The 16,046-nt window shown below is 38.2% G+C and overlaps 1 protein-coding gene across 4 annotated transcripts in view; it reads right to left on the minus strand.

The window, feature by feature from the left end:
* The window catches only part of DLC1 (DLC1 Rho GTPase activating protein), a 151,754-nt gene that overhangs the window by 16,825 nt on the left and 118,883 nt on the right, over positions 1 to 16,046 (minus strand). For all 4 annotated transcript variants that reach the window (XM_063458044.1, XM_063458047.1, XM_063458045.1 and 1 more), the window contains exons 2-3: positions 10,338 to 10,401; positions 3,031 to 3,120 (exon numbers count right to left, since the gene is read on the minus strand). In XM_063458044.1, the coding sequence (XP_063314114.1) occupies positions 3,031 to 3,120; positions 10,338 to 10,401 (154 nt within the window). The remainder of the gene's footprint in view (positions 1 to 3,030; positions 3,121 to 10,337; positions 10,402 to 16,046) is intronic.

Raw genomic sequence — 16,046 nt, forward strand, 5'->3', positions numbered from 1 at the left:
TACTTTATCACAATTGTTCACAAACACTTATTCACATTAGTTGTTCGTTTTTTTCACTGTGGCTTTTGTGCCAAGTTTAACCCCTTAAGGACACATCACATGCCATGATTCCCTTTTATTCCAGAAGTTTGGTACTTAAGGGGTTAAATACCAGTCAGGCCATGTCACCAGTACGTGTCTCTGGGCAAGACACCGAATACTATATGTCTTGTTACCAGGCTTCCCCAAACTCCGGCCCTCCAGATGTTGCTGAACTACAACTCCCTTGATTCTCAGCCTTTCATTCATAGTATCATGGGAGTTGTAGTTCAGCAACATCTGGAGGGATGGAGTTTGCTGTAAGCTCACCTAAGAAGGGCCTTCTTTACCCCTTTTCCATTCTTGCATAATTGCAAACTGCTACTGATATGTTGGCCCTATAAACAAACTACTAATAAAATAGTGACTGGGCTCTCCAATGGCACCATATTCATGTAAATGACAAAGAAGCCTAATGCACATTTAAAAGAAAATGGAGCAGGGACAAATATAGGCTTCTTCCTCTAAAGTATTCCTGGTCCAATATATTACTATTATGAAATTCTAAATAAAACTCTGTTCTGTAGACAGTGCAAGTCTGGGACAAGCAAAAAGGAATTCCCAGCTTGTGACTTTTAAACAGTTTGCTTTATCTACCCCCATCCAGCTGCAGGACTCCCCATTCCAACTTGTGTGATGACTTTGATCTGCAAGAGAGGACCTTGAGTCTGGCTGATAAAATCTCAGAGAGATTAGACTTTATTTTAAAGTGTCTACTCAAAAACAAAAAAAAAATAACGCAGAGACGGCTGGAGAAAAAAACAATTGCATAAAACTTACTACAGAGCTTGTTTTCAGTAGTGAAAGGGAGTAACACTTAAAATATGAGTTAAATGGCGTCTGATGAGGATGGTATCTGTTACAAGATAAATAGCGCCTGCAAACATTCTTTTTGTAGTTCCATATTTTATGGGCATTGAATACGTAAAACATGTTGTTTCTTTGTGTCCTTGGGTGCACTCTGCCTGGTCAACTGGATACAATGATAGATCTGTCTCCTGGCACCATGTCTAGCACAAGGCACGATTTTCTATTTTCAAATTCACAGGGTCAATGACCAAGATTTGAATTCACCAACTTTAAAAAAAAAAAAAAACACACAATTTTTTTTTTTTTTTTACACATTTGCAGTAGTAAACCGCATACCACGCAAGAACAGGGATTTTTGGGACATTATTTATCTGCCTGCTTTCTATCAAAATAGGTTTAGCTTGTGGCAGACCAGGTCAAGAGCAGACAAAATAAATAAAAAAAAAAAAAGAGGTAAAAATATTTTACAATCGCCCATCGTAATACCTTGGTAAGTAGCTTAATTCATGCTTTACTAAAATAAATTTGCCAGGACTGAGACTATGTTTTGTGGACCCAGGACAACGAGAGAAATCTCAATGTATCCATCCTGGTAAAATATTTCAGAAATAAATATGTACTGTACAAGCTCTCTCATTGAAATCATTAAGAGATATAGACCACCTAAAAGTTGTACTGTGTGTGTATGTCATATGAGCAGTGAGCACACATCGAACTAGAAGTAGGGAGAGCGCACATAATGGCAAATGACATCACTAACACAATTAGCGCTTAAAATATTTTCAGAGATTTTTATCCATATTATCCGAATAAGTCATATATTCACATCATACATAGTATTTAAAACCCCTTTAACCACATGATAATAGATTTGAAGTACTGATTGAATAAAATGCAGCCAAGTGTGATGGGAGTTGTTATACTTTGTAGCTGTGGGGGTAGAGTGTGACTATTCCTGTAATTACTTATTTTTTTGAAGAACTTGGGCATGCTTGTTAGATCAACCCAAAACTGCTTTAGGAGGTACCGCTAATGAGGGTAATTAATTACAAAAGAACTAGACACACAAACATATACTCTTGCCTCTGTGTGACAAGGGTCAGTGGCTTTCCATGTGAGACTTCTAAAAATCGTACTCAATACGTTCTTGAAAAGTTTGCACACAGAAGACGTGCCTAAGTATAGGTGTGCTGTGATTAGGCAGTGAAATTACCGCAGACTAAAGTTTAGTTACACCAGAGTAAGGATTAGCAATTAACACTTAACATGGTTAGTTATAAAAAGTTAATCCCCTGAAAGAGTGTGTTTGCATATACACACACACACACAGGTTCCAGGAAAAGGGATGGCATTTCGAGAAATGTAAACTAAATAATTATTTATTTTACATACAAATACATTACACAAATGATCAACAGTGGGATGCCCAACACCCATAAATAATAACATAAAATATTTAATGAACAGTTTATAGAGTATACAGTTAACTAAATAATACAAAGTTTTATGAAGAGTAACGTGTTACAAAAAAAGTTACAAAAGTGTAGCTTATCAAGCAGGACCAAAGTATTACAGAGTGCTAACATTGTTCGGTTGGATTGGAGGTGGGTGTAAATGTTGTGCTTCACTGCATACAGTAGGCAGCACAATGTAATCCCAACTATTATAATGTGTATCTTATGATACATTTTATTAATATAGCCAGTCTCTGGGCTCCATTACCTAGTTTTCGGGCAAACGATTTTAAAGTATTGTGACATATCGACCGGGGCTCTCCTCAACAACAGTCCACCCATCTACACACAGGCTGAGAGAGCTGGGGTAACCCGTGTAATTAGGCTGTGGGAATTACTTATATGTACAAAGTTGTTGCTACCTGTAGTTTAATTAAGGTTACATCATAGTTTCCAAGACCTCTCTAGATGTTGTGGCAAAGCATCATGGGAGGTGTAGTCCAAAACATCTGGGGTGCCAAAGGTTGCCTATGCCTAACTTACACTAAGCTTGGCCAACACTTGAGTAACATTAAAGTGCGGCCACGTAATAAAGCCACATACCATATCCTATTGGCCAACATCCATATATAAATCTGGTATAGATGTTTAGAGAAAAGGGACTTCAAACATAATAAACAACACCAACCTGCACAATGCTTCAATAGCATCTCTGTCCAAAAAGTCATGATCGGTTTTTACTGCAGCGATGTCAATAGGAAATAGGAGATCTGTAAAGGTAAGATAAAAAAAAGGAAAAAAAAAAGGTACAATTATTTTTTTTAAATTAAAATATATCAATGATTTTTATATTCAGGCCATCATTCACATTTGCAGTATCAAGAACTCACTAATATTATTAGAATACCATTTCACCGTTACATTTGATTTTGATCTTTATTAACTATATATAGATTTATTTAATAGATATTTGTGTTGCCATCCTGAAAATTAGCATTTCTTCAAAAAGTGTTCTAAAACGTAATTATACTTTTTAGTAACTGCATGATCTATTTTCTAGAGTAAGAGATTAGATGACGTATGTTTCAATATGTTAAGAGTCCATACTTTTGATGGAATATATATAGTAGTGACAAAGCACACTAGATGTCGTCACGCTTTCTCAAACTTAACCTCTCTAAAACTGAACTCCTTGTCTTTACTCCTCCTAATACTGATCCTCCTCTCTCACTCTCCCTTCAAGTCAGTGATATCCACATAAGTCCATCCCTACAAGCGCGCTGTCTTGGCGTCATACTTGACTCTGCTCTCACCTTTGAGTCTCACATCCAGTTTGTTGCCAAGTCCTGTAGGTTCCAACTCAAAAACATAGCCCGCATCCGCCCCTTTCTTAAGCAAGATGCTACCAAGGAGCTTGTCCATGCTCTAGTAATTTCCCGCATGGATTACTGTAACCCTCTCCTGATTGGTCTCCCCAAAAGCCGTACTGCCCCGCTACAGTCTGTAATGAATGCTGCAGCTAGACTGATTTTCCTATCCAGTCGGTCCTCTCACACCTCGCCCCTCTGCCAGTCCTTACATTGGCTCCCTGTATCCTATAGGAGTCAATTCAAAGTGCTAACCCATACATTTAAAGCACTGAACAATTCCAGCCCCTCTTATATCTCTTCACTGATCCAGAGGTATGCCCCTCCTCGTACCCTCCGCTCTGCCCGCGACCACCTCCTGACCGCTGCTCGCACCCGTACGGCCAACTCACGCTTGCAGGACCTCTCACGGGCGGCTCCTCTCCTATGGAATAACTTGCCTACTGCCATCAGACTCTCCCCTAGTCTTCAATCATTTAAGAAGGGCCTTAAAACCCATCTCTTCAGGAAAGCGTATGGCCTCCCAGAGTAATCTCTCCCTTACATACCTGTCTCTTGCTCTCCTATGGGATAGTGCTTTGCTCTCTCCTCCAGCTCTGCTTCACTCCTACTTGATATTTCCTATCCTAATGTTTCTAATACCCCACCTCCTATAGACTGTAAGCTCATTTGAGCAGGGTCCTCTTCAACCTATTATTCCTGTAAGTTTTCTTGTAATTGTCTTATTTATTGTTACATCCCCCCTCTCAAAATATTGTAAAGCGCTACGGAATCTGTTGGCGCTATATAAATGGCAATAATAATAATAATTCTATAACTTTTCAACAGGAATTCTAAAATTACAAAATCCTCATATGTCAATTGATATAAAAATACTTGAGTGTATAATGATACTTATTTATACAAGATGAAAGGAAAAAAACAACAATTTGCAAGGGAATGTGGAAGTGGAATGTAATCAGAATCAAAAAATGGGTCTGTAATGCTTAGAGAAAGTAAGGTATGATAAAGGGTTAAAAGGAACCAGATGCTTCCTATTCCTGTTCTGAAATCCCAGCAGAAAAACCCTTCAAGATAAATGAGTCCTGGTGCCATCTCAAATACCACAGGGATGCTATTTTGCATGTTAGAACCCTGATGTTTGGCCTTGATAAAAATTCACATGGGACAAGCACAAAAGGTCAGGGAAGCTGGGCAAGGCATAGATAAAAGACATGCGAAGAGCCAGCAAGTTGATGCTAAACCATCTGTGAGAGATCAAAGCTAAAAATGATTTGGAATAACCTATTTGAAGATAAATATTTGCCTGCTCAAAACAAGTTTATGTAGACTTGCAAAACTAAAAAAGATTGCTAGTTGATTATTTACCATGTCATTAAGTCGAAATGTGAAATATCAGCAGATACTCTACTGCTGGCGTACGCGGAGAAAGATAAAAAAATAAATAAATAAATAAATCAGTCTAGAGGTTTGACTGAACTGTCATTTAAGACAACCAGATAATTAGCACCATATGGAATGGAGATAGCATGGGTAGAATCATACATAGAGATTCCTTCATTACCCAACGTCTGCACTCAGATGACCTTGTCTGCAGGAATGGACTGTGAATGGAGAAATCCATCTGGTGAGAAACTCACCATTACAGCTTTGAACTGGTTAAATAAAACTATGATCTTATCAAAATGTATAGGAAAATGGGGAAATAATAATAATAAAGTATTTAACCAGCAAAGGTACATTCAAATTACTCTGGTTTTCATGTACATCCTGGGGATATTACCTTAGTAACAACCGGATTTTGGGCTATTACCCAAAATAATGGTACTCATTTATCTACCTCGGAAGGATGAAGGGCTGAGTCAACCCTGCCGGGATTTGAACCTGCGACCCAAGGGTTGAACAGATTCTACTGATGATGCATTAGCCCACTAAGTGATCTCATCAGCCTATAGAAAAAGTATATATATTTCGGCCAGAGAGAGTTTCACCTGTGTAAAAACAAAACAAAAAAAACAATCTCTTCAAATCAATGTTATATGCTTGCCCCAGTTATTGGATACTCACTTTATTTTAGGAATCTATTTGAGTTAGAAAAAAAAACACGACAAAGAAAGTCGACAAGGTTATGTGTACAACTGCCCAGCAGTTTCAGAGACTATCTATGGCCAGTTCACTTTGGCCTGTGAAGCACAAATGAGAATATAGACTACAAAATAACGAGTAGTAAGTTTATATCTGTAATATAAGGAGATTTGGGGGAATATTTTTGAATAGTCATAAATCTGTCACCAACATGAATAAAACCACTAGTTTAAGACACAAACCCAACTGGCTATATTGCAACTGTTTAAGGATTATAAGTGACTAACTACTCTTCCTGCTACATTTTTGGTGGTGTGCGCATGCCCTTTGTACATTGCACATCTGCCACATTTGAAAAGGGCCCCATAATGGAAGGAGAGCCTAATGTCTTGACAGTAATAAAACCTTTGAACAGCTGGTTTGAGCATCTGTCAAAAAATATGGGTTACAAATACCAGCCTTTCATATCTGGGGAGAAAACATTACAAAGACATAACTCTTATATTTCTCAAAAGTTGTGAAAAAAAAAATAGAAAAATTACTCTTTATTTTTATCTTTGTACCAAATGAGTCAACAAGGATATATTGGTGCCAGTAAGCACATAGTACATTGCAAATTATGATTTTTATTTTCATGTAAAGCATATAATAAACTAATGAACAGAAAAAGTAAGAATATATGACCTTAAGTGCATTTAAAAATAACCACACGCTTGAATTAGTTGGACATCCTTTAGACTGAATGTTCCTTTTTTTATTTTCCATTGAATGGAGGTACAATTGGAAAGCACAAAAAATGCATTTAATATTTCATTAAACATTCCAATGTGTTTAACTGCTAGAATTTAACAAATCCGGAGATTCATTCAACTAGCTAGATCACAAAGCACTTCGTTTGGCCAATCATCATTGAAAAAGTGGCATGGAAGAGATTTATTTTTAACAATAGAACACTAAATGAAAATACCACCAGCTAAGACTCTTCAGGAAATGGCTTTTATTGACCTACGCCTTCAAGTTCAGATCTTATTTTAGTTATTCTTGGCTCACTTGAAGTTGTTAACCTCTTCACAGCATGAACAAAGGCTCCCGACCATCATGATTTGAAGGCATATCTCCTGCTTAGTCTCACAACAGTGCAGCCATCTTTAGACAATTGTAGACTTTGTTTTAAATGAACGTCGAGTTCTTCCGTATTTTGTTTTATAGATTAAGATTGAAGAATGCTGGAGGGAACTTAGAAGGGATGCAGGGGAATCAAATTTGTGTGGACTGGGTGACTAAATTAGTTAACTCATTGCTGACTTTTTAATTGTGCAAATGCTCTTGCTTCTTCGGTCTCTCCAACAGTGTGTCATGTCCCCTTAATTCTACACTCAATACATTGCCCCTAAATCCAGGCAAATCAAAATACATTTCAAGACATATATATGCTCTATGAATTAAAAAAAAACCCAATAAAAAAATAAATAAAAAAATGCTGCTTTTCTTTTATACTGAGCACTGCATTTTTTCCCCATTAAAAAGATAATGCCCTTTTTCATCAAAAATATATAATCCAGGTGATATTTTTCACACTTCTTGTGCACAAAAAACAAAATCCACACATAAATATACATATGAAATAAAAATATTACAAAGACATATGACAAAGGTTGGTGAAAAAAAGAGAAAACAAAAAAGAAACGTACTCTTTATTTTTATCTTTGTACCAAATCTAACCATCTAGAAATTATATACACTGAACAAAAATTATAAACACAACACTTTTGTTTTTGCCCCCATTTTTCATGAGCTGAACTCAAAGATCTAAGACTTTTTCTATGTGCACAAAAGGCCTATTTCTCTCAAATATTGATCACAAATCTGTGTAAATCAGTGTTAGTGAGCACTTCTCCTTTGCTGAGATAATCCATCCACCTCACAGGTGGGGCATATCAAGATGCTGATTAGACAGCATGATTATTGCACAGGTGTGCCTTAGGCTGGCCACAATAAAAGGCCACTCTAAAATGTGCAGTTTTATCACACAGCACAATGCCACAGATGTCGCAAGTTTTTAGGGAGCGTGCAATTGGCATGCTGACTGCAGGAATGTCCACCAACCAGAGCTGTTGCCCGTGAATTTAATGTTCATTTCTCTACCATAAGCTGTCTCCAAAGGCGTTTCAGAGAATTAGGCAGTACATCCAACCTGCCTCACAACCGCAGACCATGTGTAACTACACCAGCCTGTAGCGTTACTCACCTTTCCCAGGGGCCGGCCGCGGTCCTCTCTTCAAGCCGCGCGCGGTCCTGCGGCTCATCCGACGCTTCAGGCAGGAAGGCGGGCAGTGACCGCGAGATGGTGTTCTCTTCATGGTTGGATCCCAGTTTCCACTGTACAGGGCAAACGGCAGACAGTGTGTATGACAGTGTGGGTGAGCGGTTTGCTGATGTCAACATTGTGGATCGAGTGGCGCATGGTATGGTCAGGCGTATGTTATGGACAAAGAACACAGGTGCATTTTATTGATGGAATTTGAATGCACAGAGATACACAGAGAACGAGATCCTGAGGCCCATTGTTGTGCCATTCATCCACGACCATCACCTCATATTGCATCATGATAATGCACGGCCCCATGTTGCAAGGATCTGTACACAATTCCTGGAAGCTGAAAACATCCCAGTTCTTGCATGGTCAGGATACTCACCAAACATGTCACCCATTGAGCATGTTTGGACTGCTCTGGATCGGCGTATACAACAGCGTGTTCCAGGTCCTGCCAATATCCAGTAACTTCACACAGCCATTGGAGAGGAGTGGACTAACATTCCACAGGCCACAATCAACAACTTTATCAACTCTATGCCAAGGAGATGTGTTGCACTGCGTGAGGCAAAAGGTGGTCACACCAGATACTGACTGGTTTTCGGACCACTCCTAATACAGTAAAACTGCACATTTTAGAGTGGCTTTTTACTGTGGCCAGCCTAAGGCACACCTGTCCAATAATCATGCTGTCTAATCAGCATCTTGATATACCACACCTGTGAGGTGGATGGATTATCTCGGCAAAGGAGAAGTGCTCACTAACACAGATTTAGACAGATTTGTGAACAATATTTGAGAGAAATAGGCCTTTTGTGTACATAGAAAAAGTCTTAGATCTTTGAGTTCAGCTCATGAAAAATGGGGACAAAAACAAAAAATTGTTGCATTTATAATTTTGTTCAGTGTATATATATTTCTTGCTGGTTCGATTTTGCCAAATAAGCACTTTATATCTTAGTGTAGGAGGTGGTTTGAATGCATATGGTTAAGAGTGTCAGCCTGAAACTGGTTTCTTTGTGACCTGTTTTGCCAAATCCTCATCTCATGTGTTTCTTATGTTTATATTGGATCATAAATAAATGTAGTCTGAGTGATTAATATATGTAGGCAAAGAAAATACATGAGAAACTGGTGATTGGCAAAAAAAACCAACTCCCCTCCCCCCCCCCCCCCCAAAAAAAAAAAAAAACCCTTGCGATTGCTTCAAAAATCAGTTTAACAATATCTTACATGTTTTAAAAGTATATATATTGCAGCATTGGTTTTGTCTGCTCTATAAATCAAGACGATGTCAACATTAAATACAATATGGTTAAAGACAAAACCCCATATAATAAATAGAACAGCAGCTAATATCTACACACAATGCTCCAAACTGGTGCATACTTTATAGGGAAAAAAAAATTGTAGGAAACTTTGTTTGTTGCACCCGCTGAGAAAATATCCAAGATCCTGGATAGTCTCCCATTGTGGAGGATATACAGCAGACAATGTATGATAGACAAAACAGAGATAAGACCAGGAAATATTTACCTGCACGTATCCCAACTAGGTTCCTATGGTTTCACAAAGAATGCAGACTTTATATTAGTGTTTAAAAAAAACACACAACAAAAAAATGACTGTGTGTGAAGAGAACACTTTTTTTGAATGCACATCTATAATTGATAGCTACTGCTAACATTTGAAATAGAGATAACTTTGTTAGGTACGGATTTAAAATACCGAGCAAAAATGTTAACACCTTAATATTCCGATCACATTGGACCAATAGATAAAAGAACAACATTTTGTAACAAATGAAGCAAATGGAACATCATACATGTTATTCTATTGCAATCACTTGTATAAAATCTGCTCCTAAGGAGATCTAAGTTGTATATAAAAAAATAAAAAGTATATTTATATTGTATATTGCAGAAATATAGCTTTTCTTGCAAGAGAGAAATGTACGAACAAATCTCCCAGCTCACACATCGATGTAAAACCACTGAGCCGTTGTTGTAGCTTTTATACATGCAGACGTTTTAATTTTAGTTTTTAAACTTTGAAGAAAGCATAAAAAATAGAATAGTTAAAACACCTTACACTGCCCAGATGATTTACTGAAATACATGTTGGGATTTAAAGAATTATTCTGTAGCACACAATAGTGCAGTTAAATTCTTTATATAGTGAAAATTCTGCCGTCAGTAACTGTTACACATATTGTACTTGCCTTCATAGAGCTGAGCATATTGAGGGAACCCTGCAGCCCGCAGCCAATCACATGCTTCCTTTGCCTCTATTTCTAGAAAAGAAGAAAGAACAGACACCCTACTGTTAGTCATTTACAGAGCAATGAGTTCTTTGGTACCATTTACAATAGCACAGAATTAGCATCTAAATATTGAACAAGGGATACATATCCTTGCCACTTATCATTTGGGTGCTTTATTTTCCCTTTGTTTTTATAAATAAAAGCTTTCTTTCATTAACTTCCTCTTCATTAACTTTGAACTGTGCACTGCCCTTTTGAGATCCAGATGTGTCGCATACCCCCTGTGGCACGAAATGTATGATGCACAAGACTAAAATAATGACTGCATTAACCGGGTTACTATCTTGGATAGAGGAAAGCAACCTTTAGCTCTCCAAATGTTGTGGACTACATCTCCAATAATGCTTTACCCGTATTATGGGTTTAAGAGCATTATGGGAAATGCAGTCTGCAAATCTAGCAGATATTTTGGGGGCTGGCAGGGAAACGTTTACCTTGAGACCAAGGATATTGTTACAAATGAAGGCTGATGGGCCTTGCGCTGTAGTGGGAGAATGTTTTAGTATCTAGTCTGGGCGCGTTACTAGGACTACAACTCTCAAAAATCTGCAACACTCTTCTAGATCATCCCAATAACATTTAATAATATGAATACCCTGTTAGAAGTACTGAGCAGCCCATCCTCTGCTTGCTACGATTCTACAATTGTGAGTTAGCCAAGATGCATGGGACTTGTAGTTTAACTGCTATAATCTATCAGCACCTGTGAAGTGGCTCAAACTGGGGATGCTGCACCATTATTCATACATCTGGAAGGAAACCTTGCAAATCTGTTAAAAGAGCACAGTCTGGGGTACGATGTAAAAGGCACTCTATTAAATCAAATGCGCACTGACTCTTTCACATTTGTTTAATCAAGCAAACAGGTGGTGAGCAATCAAATTCTCAATGTTTATCCAGCCTTGACTGCATTCAGTCTTCTTGATGGGCCAGAACAAAACGGCTTAATTAGACACAATTGACTAGACATTTTTACCACCTACTTGGACTGAATACTACTGCTACCCACTCTTCAAAGCACAGCGCACTTCGGAGACTTAATATCTCCTTGCATAAGCAAGTTTGGACATAAAGAAAAAGGGTAACATCTGACCTCGCGAATTCAACACTTAAAATACGTAATGATGGTCAGGTCAAGCTCTCTAAACTTGTAAGCCTGTAGAATCTGACACAAAGACTCAATCAAGAACCCTGCCATTCCTAGTCCTGCTTCACATAATCCAGTGTTGCTCCCTGGCTCTGTAGCAATAATGATCTACACATTGATCAATTCAGGAGAAGAAAAAGATGTGTGTGTGTGTGGGGGGGGGGGGGGGAGAGATGGGTCTCATTGACAGACAAGTATTTACACAACTGCTGGTCTCCTGTTTACTTCTGCCTAGGGTTATGGAATCACATGAAGACCAGCACGTAGTACTACCACATGCACTGGTCTGAGAAAAGAGAGGGAAATTTTTTTATTTTCCTATTGCGACTAAAAAGAGCACAGTCTGGAATTTAATTTTGACCATTTGCAGCAGAATATGAACGAGAAAAAAAAAAGAAAACACGTTTTTATGGAAGGCAGCCAAATATGACAACAACTGATAAAGAAGAAAGACTCTGGTTACTAGATACTAACAAATAGGAAATAGCTCTCACATTTTCACCAGCTCGTACACAAAGCAGACAAGATCTCTGAGAAATTCCAGACATTTAGAAGGAAAAGGGAGTTTAGTTTAAACTCTTGCCATCTACCTTCTAGGTAAGAACTGCCAACCTCTTCTGCTCTGGCAGCTGTTGCTGAATATAGTTCCCACCATGCAACAAACCTCCCAACATCTCAAATGGACAAAAGGGATACTTTATTTTAGGGGTGTGAGGGTAGTTGGAACCAGGAGCGGGGCTGTTCTGAGAAATTGTAGGTGACGAATAACAATGTATGCAACTAAAATGTAATTTAGAACAATGTAGCTTATTTAAACAGAGTTCTAAACACACTTACTATAGTTTAAAAAAAAAAATAGAAGAAAAAAAAAAAAAAAGACATTAAGATAGAAAAGAGGGGCAGAGGGATTTGGGCCCTAAATAGGAACTGTACCTCCTAAATCAGGACACTTGGGAGGTATGATGCAATGGTAGACTATCACATGTGGCCCTGCTTCCTAGCACGATGTATGCAGTTTTAAATTTGCTAACAAAATACATCAGAATCAACAGGGAGAGAGGGAGGGAGAGAAAAAAAATCAAGTGGCTGCATTTTAGTGCTGAATGACACAAAGTATGCAGGAAAGCTTTATTGTGATGCATTATTGGAAAGCAATACAACATTCACAGGGGGGGGGGGGGGAAGGAAACAGGAAGCTGCTTTCTTTGTAACCTTGGCTTGTTCAAAGGACCACATACTCGTTTTCCTGGCACTATAGTGCCCTGAGGGTGCCCCCACCCTCAGGGTCCCCCTCCCGCCGGGCTCTGGAGAGAGGAAGGGGTTAAATACTTACCTTTCTCCAGCGCCGGGCGGGGAGCTTTCTTCCTCCTCTCCTCCTTCCTCGCGACGTCATCGGCTGAATGCACATGCGCGGCAGGAGCCGAGTGCGCATTCAGCCGGTCGCATAGGAAAGCATATAGGAGATGGGGTATAAAACACAATAGGGCAGGAAATAGCAATCAAATAAGGTGGGAGTGAAGTAGAGATGGACGAGAGTAAAGTGCTGCCCTTTAGGAGAGAGCAAGAGACAGGTATGTGAGGTAGAGGTTACTCTGGGAGGCCATAAGCTTTCCTAAAGAGATGGATTTTAAGGCATTTCTTAAATGAATGAAGACTAGGGGAGAGTCTGATGTCGGTATGCAGGCTATTCCATAGGAAGAGAGCTGCCTGTACGGGTGAGAGCAGCGGACAGGAGAAGGCCACGGGCAGAGCAGAGAGACCGAGAAGGGGCATACCTATGGATCTGAGAGGAGATATAAGAGGGGCTAAAATTGTTTAGTGCTTTATAGGTATGGGTTAGCACCTTGAATTGACTCCTATAGGATACAGGAAGCCAATGTAAGGACTGACAGAGGGGTGAGGTATGAGAGGACCGACTATAGAGGAAAATTATGTAACATTTCAAATATTTAGCAGCATAAAGAATCACTTATACTTTTCCTCACACTAAGAGTAACCAGTAAACCACGCATGTGGGAACTAAAAAAAAACAACAAAAAACAACAAAAAAAACGACTATAGTATCCCAGTGAATGGAGACACTCTAGTTTATGTATGATCAGAATATCAGAGTATGTAATAATTTATAAACCTACCATGAGGCATAGCAAGGTTTCATTTCTTTAAAAAAAAAAAAAAAAAAAAATCATATGCAATGAGTGATAAGAACACTACAAGTGTTAGAGATAACCTGTCGCGTTTAATGTCTGCAAATATTGAAGGCAGTAAGGGTTAATCAACTTTAGAAGGAGCAATCAGGTCAAGCAGATGGCCTTCTACCCTCAGAATTCAGACATAGTTATTGTCATCTTGGCTCCTTGAAACAGCAGGGGAAACTTTGCTTATCAGTACTCCTGGCTCTGTCAAGGATGCTAGTTTTCTCAGCTGCTGTGAAAATGAGCAGATCCACTGCTGTTTAATATCAGCAAATATCACCAGGTGTTCTGGTTCTACTGCTGAATTACACCCAGCTCTGTTACCTTCAATAGTTCCCACAGGATTCCAAAATGGTCTACTTTAGATCTTAATTGGATATTTAAAATAAATTAAATAAAAATCATCTCATTGGAGAAAAGGAATTACACCAATGTTGTGTAGCTCTAGGCATCTAATAAGACTAAATGTTAAGCCTTAATGAAGAAGCCTTCTATAAATCCAAATGTCACTTCTCGTCAGAGCAAAACTTGCCAAATGAATACACACACAGACCAGTCTTCACTTGCTTGGACATAAAAAGTTAAAAATTCTGAAAAAAAAAACTGAGCCTTTATCAGAATTTCTATACAAGAAAAACAACAGCTATGTGATAACAAAAGAAGGAGGTCTAGTAAAGGAATGATGCTGAAATATAAAATTATGTATACCAAGTTTCAAACTCTGCACCCATTTATGGATCCAGAATAAAAGAAAAAAAAAAGTCAAGACATGGCTACAGAACCAAAAATTATTGAGACCTATAACAGGGACATCAGGTTTGTTCTGCAGCAGTGATGACCTTGGTAAATTTCACTGTGTTACATCTAGATTGCCAAAGAGGTTTATCCAGCCACTAAAAATAATAGTAGAATTATTTCAAAATACCTTGGAAGAGTGATGCATGATCTTGGATAATCAGAGACCAATTTGGTTATTTCAAAATAGGAGATATGGAACAAAGTTCTTAAAGTAAAAAACAACCTACATTATTTCCAGTTTCAGATAAATAAGAATTTTATATCACTCCGTTTTTTAACTGATTTTGTTTTGCAAAACGTCAAATATTTCAATACGGTGTGAATAAAACAAACAAAGTGATGGAGTAACATCCCCTGCATTTTGGGCAAAAGTAACATCCCCAGGACGTACTTCGAAACCCAGAGTAATCTGAATGTACCTTTCCTAGGTAAATACTTTGTTTTATTATTATAATTTGACATTTATGGAGCAAGTGTTCTAAATTAAAAAAATATATATATATTTTCTGTAACAAAGAGTATGTTTTTTTTTCTCTCTCCTTGTTTTATGACCAACATAGTAGGTAAGAAGATGACCTATAACATTTTTTAAGATATAGTACACAGAGCACAGGTTCTGTATCACATCCTCAAGTCTGTGCTGGCATCTTATCTCACTGTCTATTTCAACAGTCACTCAGTCCCAATCACCAGTGAAGTGTGAAAAGATAAGCTTATTCCTTACTGAACCTGTGAAACCTCATCAAATGTAGGTGCTATTAGGTGCGACCTTTCCCTAACAAGTATCTTGGGTACTTGTTAGTAAAAGCTTCTCCATGACGGGAGAATTCAGATTACCATTTGATAAAAAAAAGAAAAAAGAAAAAAAAAAAGGCTTCCCTAGATTTTTATACAATTGGATTTTGCTCCAAATGTTTACCTTCATTTGGATCAACAGCAGCAACGAGGCACAAGACTCACGTCTTTCTACATTCTAGAAGACAATGCTACCGTGCAAAACGAACAATGAGCGTAATATTAAAACATGCTTACAATTCTACCAACGTTGATTTGATTTTCCTGTGGTTGTTTCTTCCATTGCTCCATAAACTTATTTTAGAATTATTCTATCTGCAAAAACGATCAATTTACTATAAATCCTGGAGCATGTCTTTTATATCCCTTCCCCTGCCATTTCCTCTCCATTTCCTCCTTCTTCTTTGTACTTGAACATACTTATGATGAGATTAGCTATTACAATACAGAAGCTTTTGTACACTTTGCAGAGTCAGATGTGCAAAGCCAGCTACTGCAAAAGGAAGGCGCTCTCTCTATTAACAAGATCTCTAGAAGGAGAAAGCATTATACCGAAACGTGATGACAGTTTAAGAATTGCTTCATCTGCCTCACTGAGTAGAGCTTTGTATGCAGAGATGACATATATTTTCAAAATCAACAGAGGCATTTAAAGCTTTCTAGCAAGACTGTACGTGTAT

Source organism: Pelobates fuscus, chromosome 6, assembly GCF_036172605.1.
Source record: "Pelobates fuscus isolate aPelFus1 chromosome 6, aPelFus1.pri, whole genome shotgun sequence".
Classification (NCBI taxonomy): domain Eukaryota; kingdom Metazoa; phylum Chordata; class Amphibia; order Anura; family Pelobatidae; genus Pelobates; species Pelobates fuscus.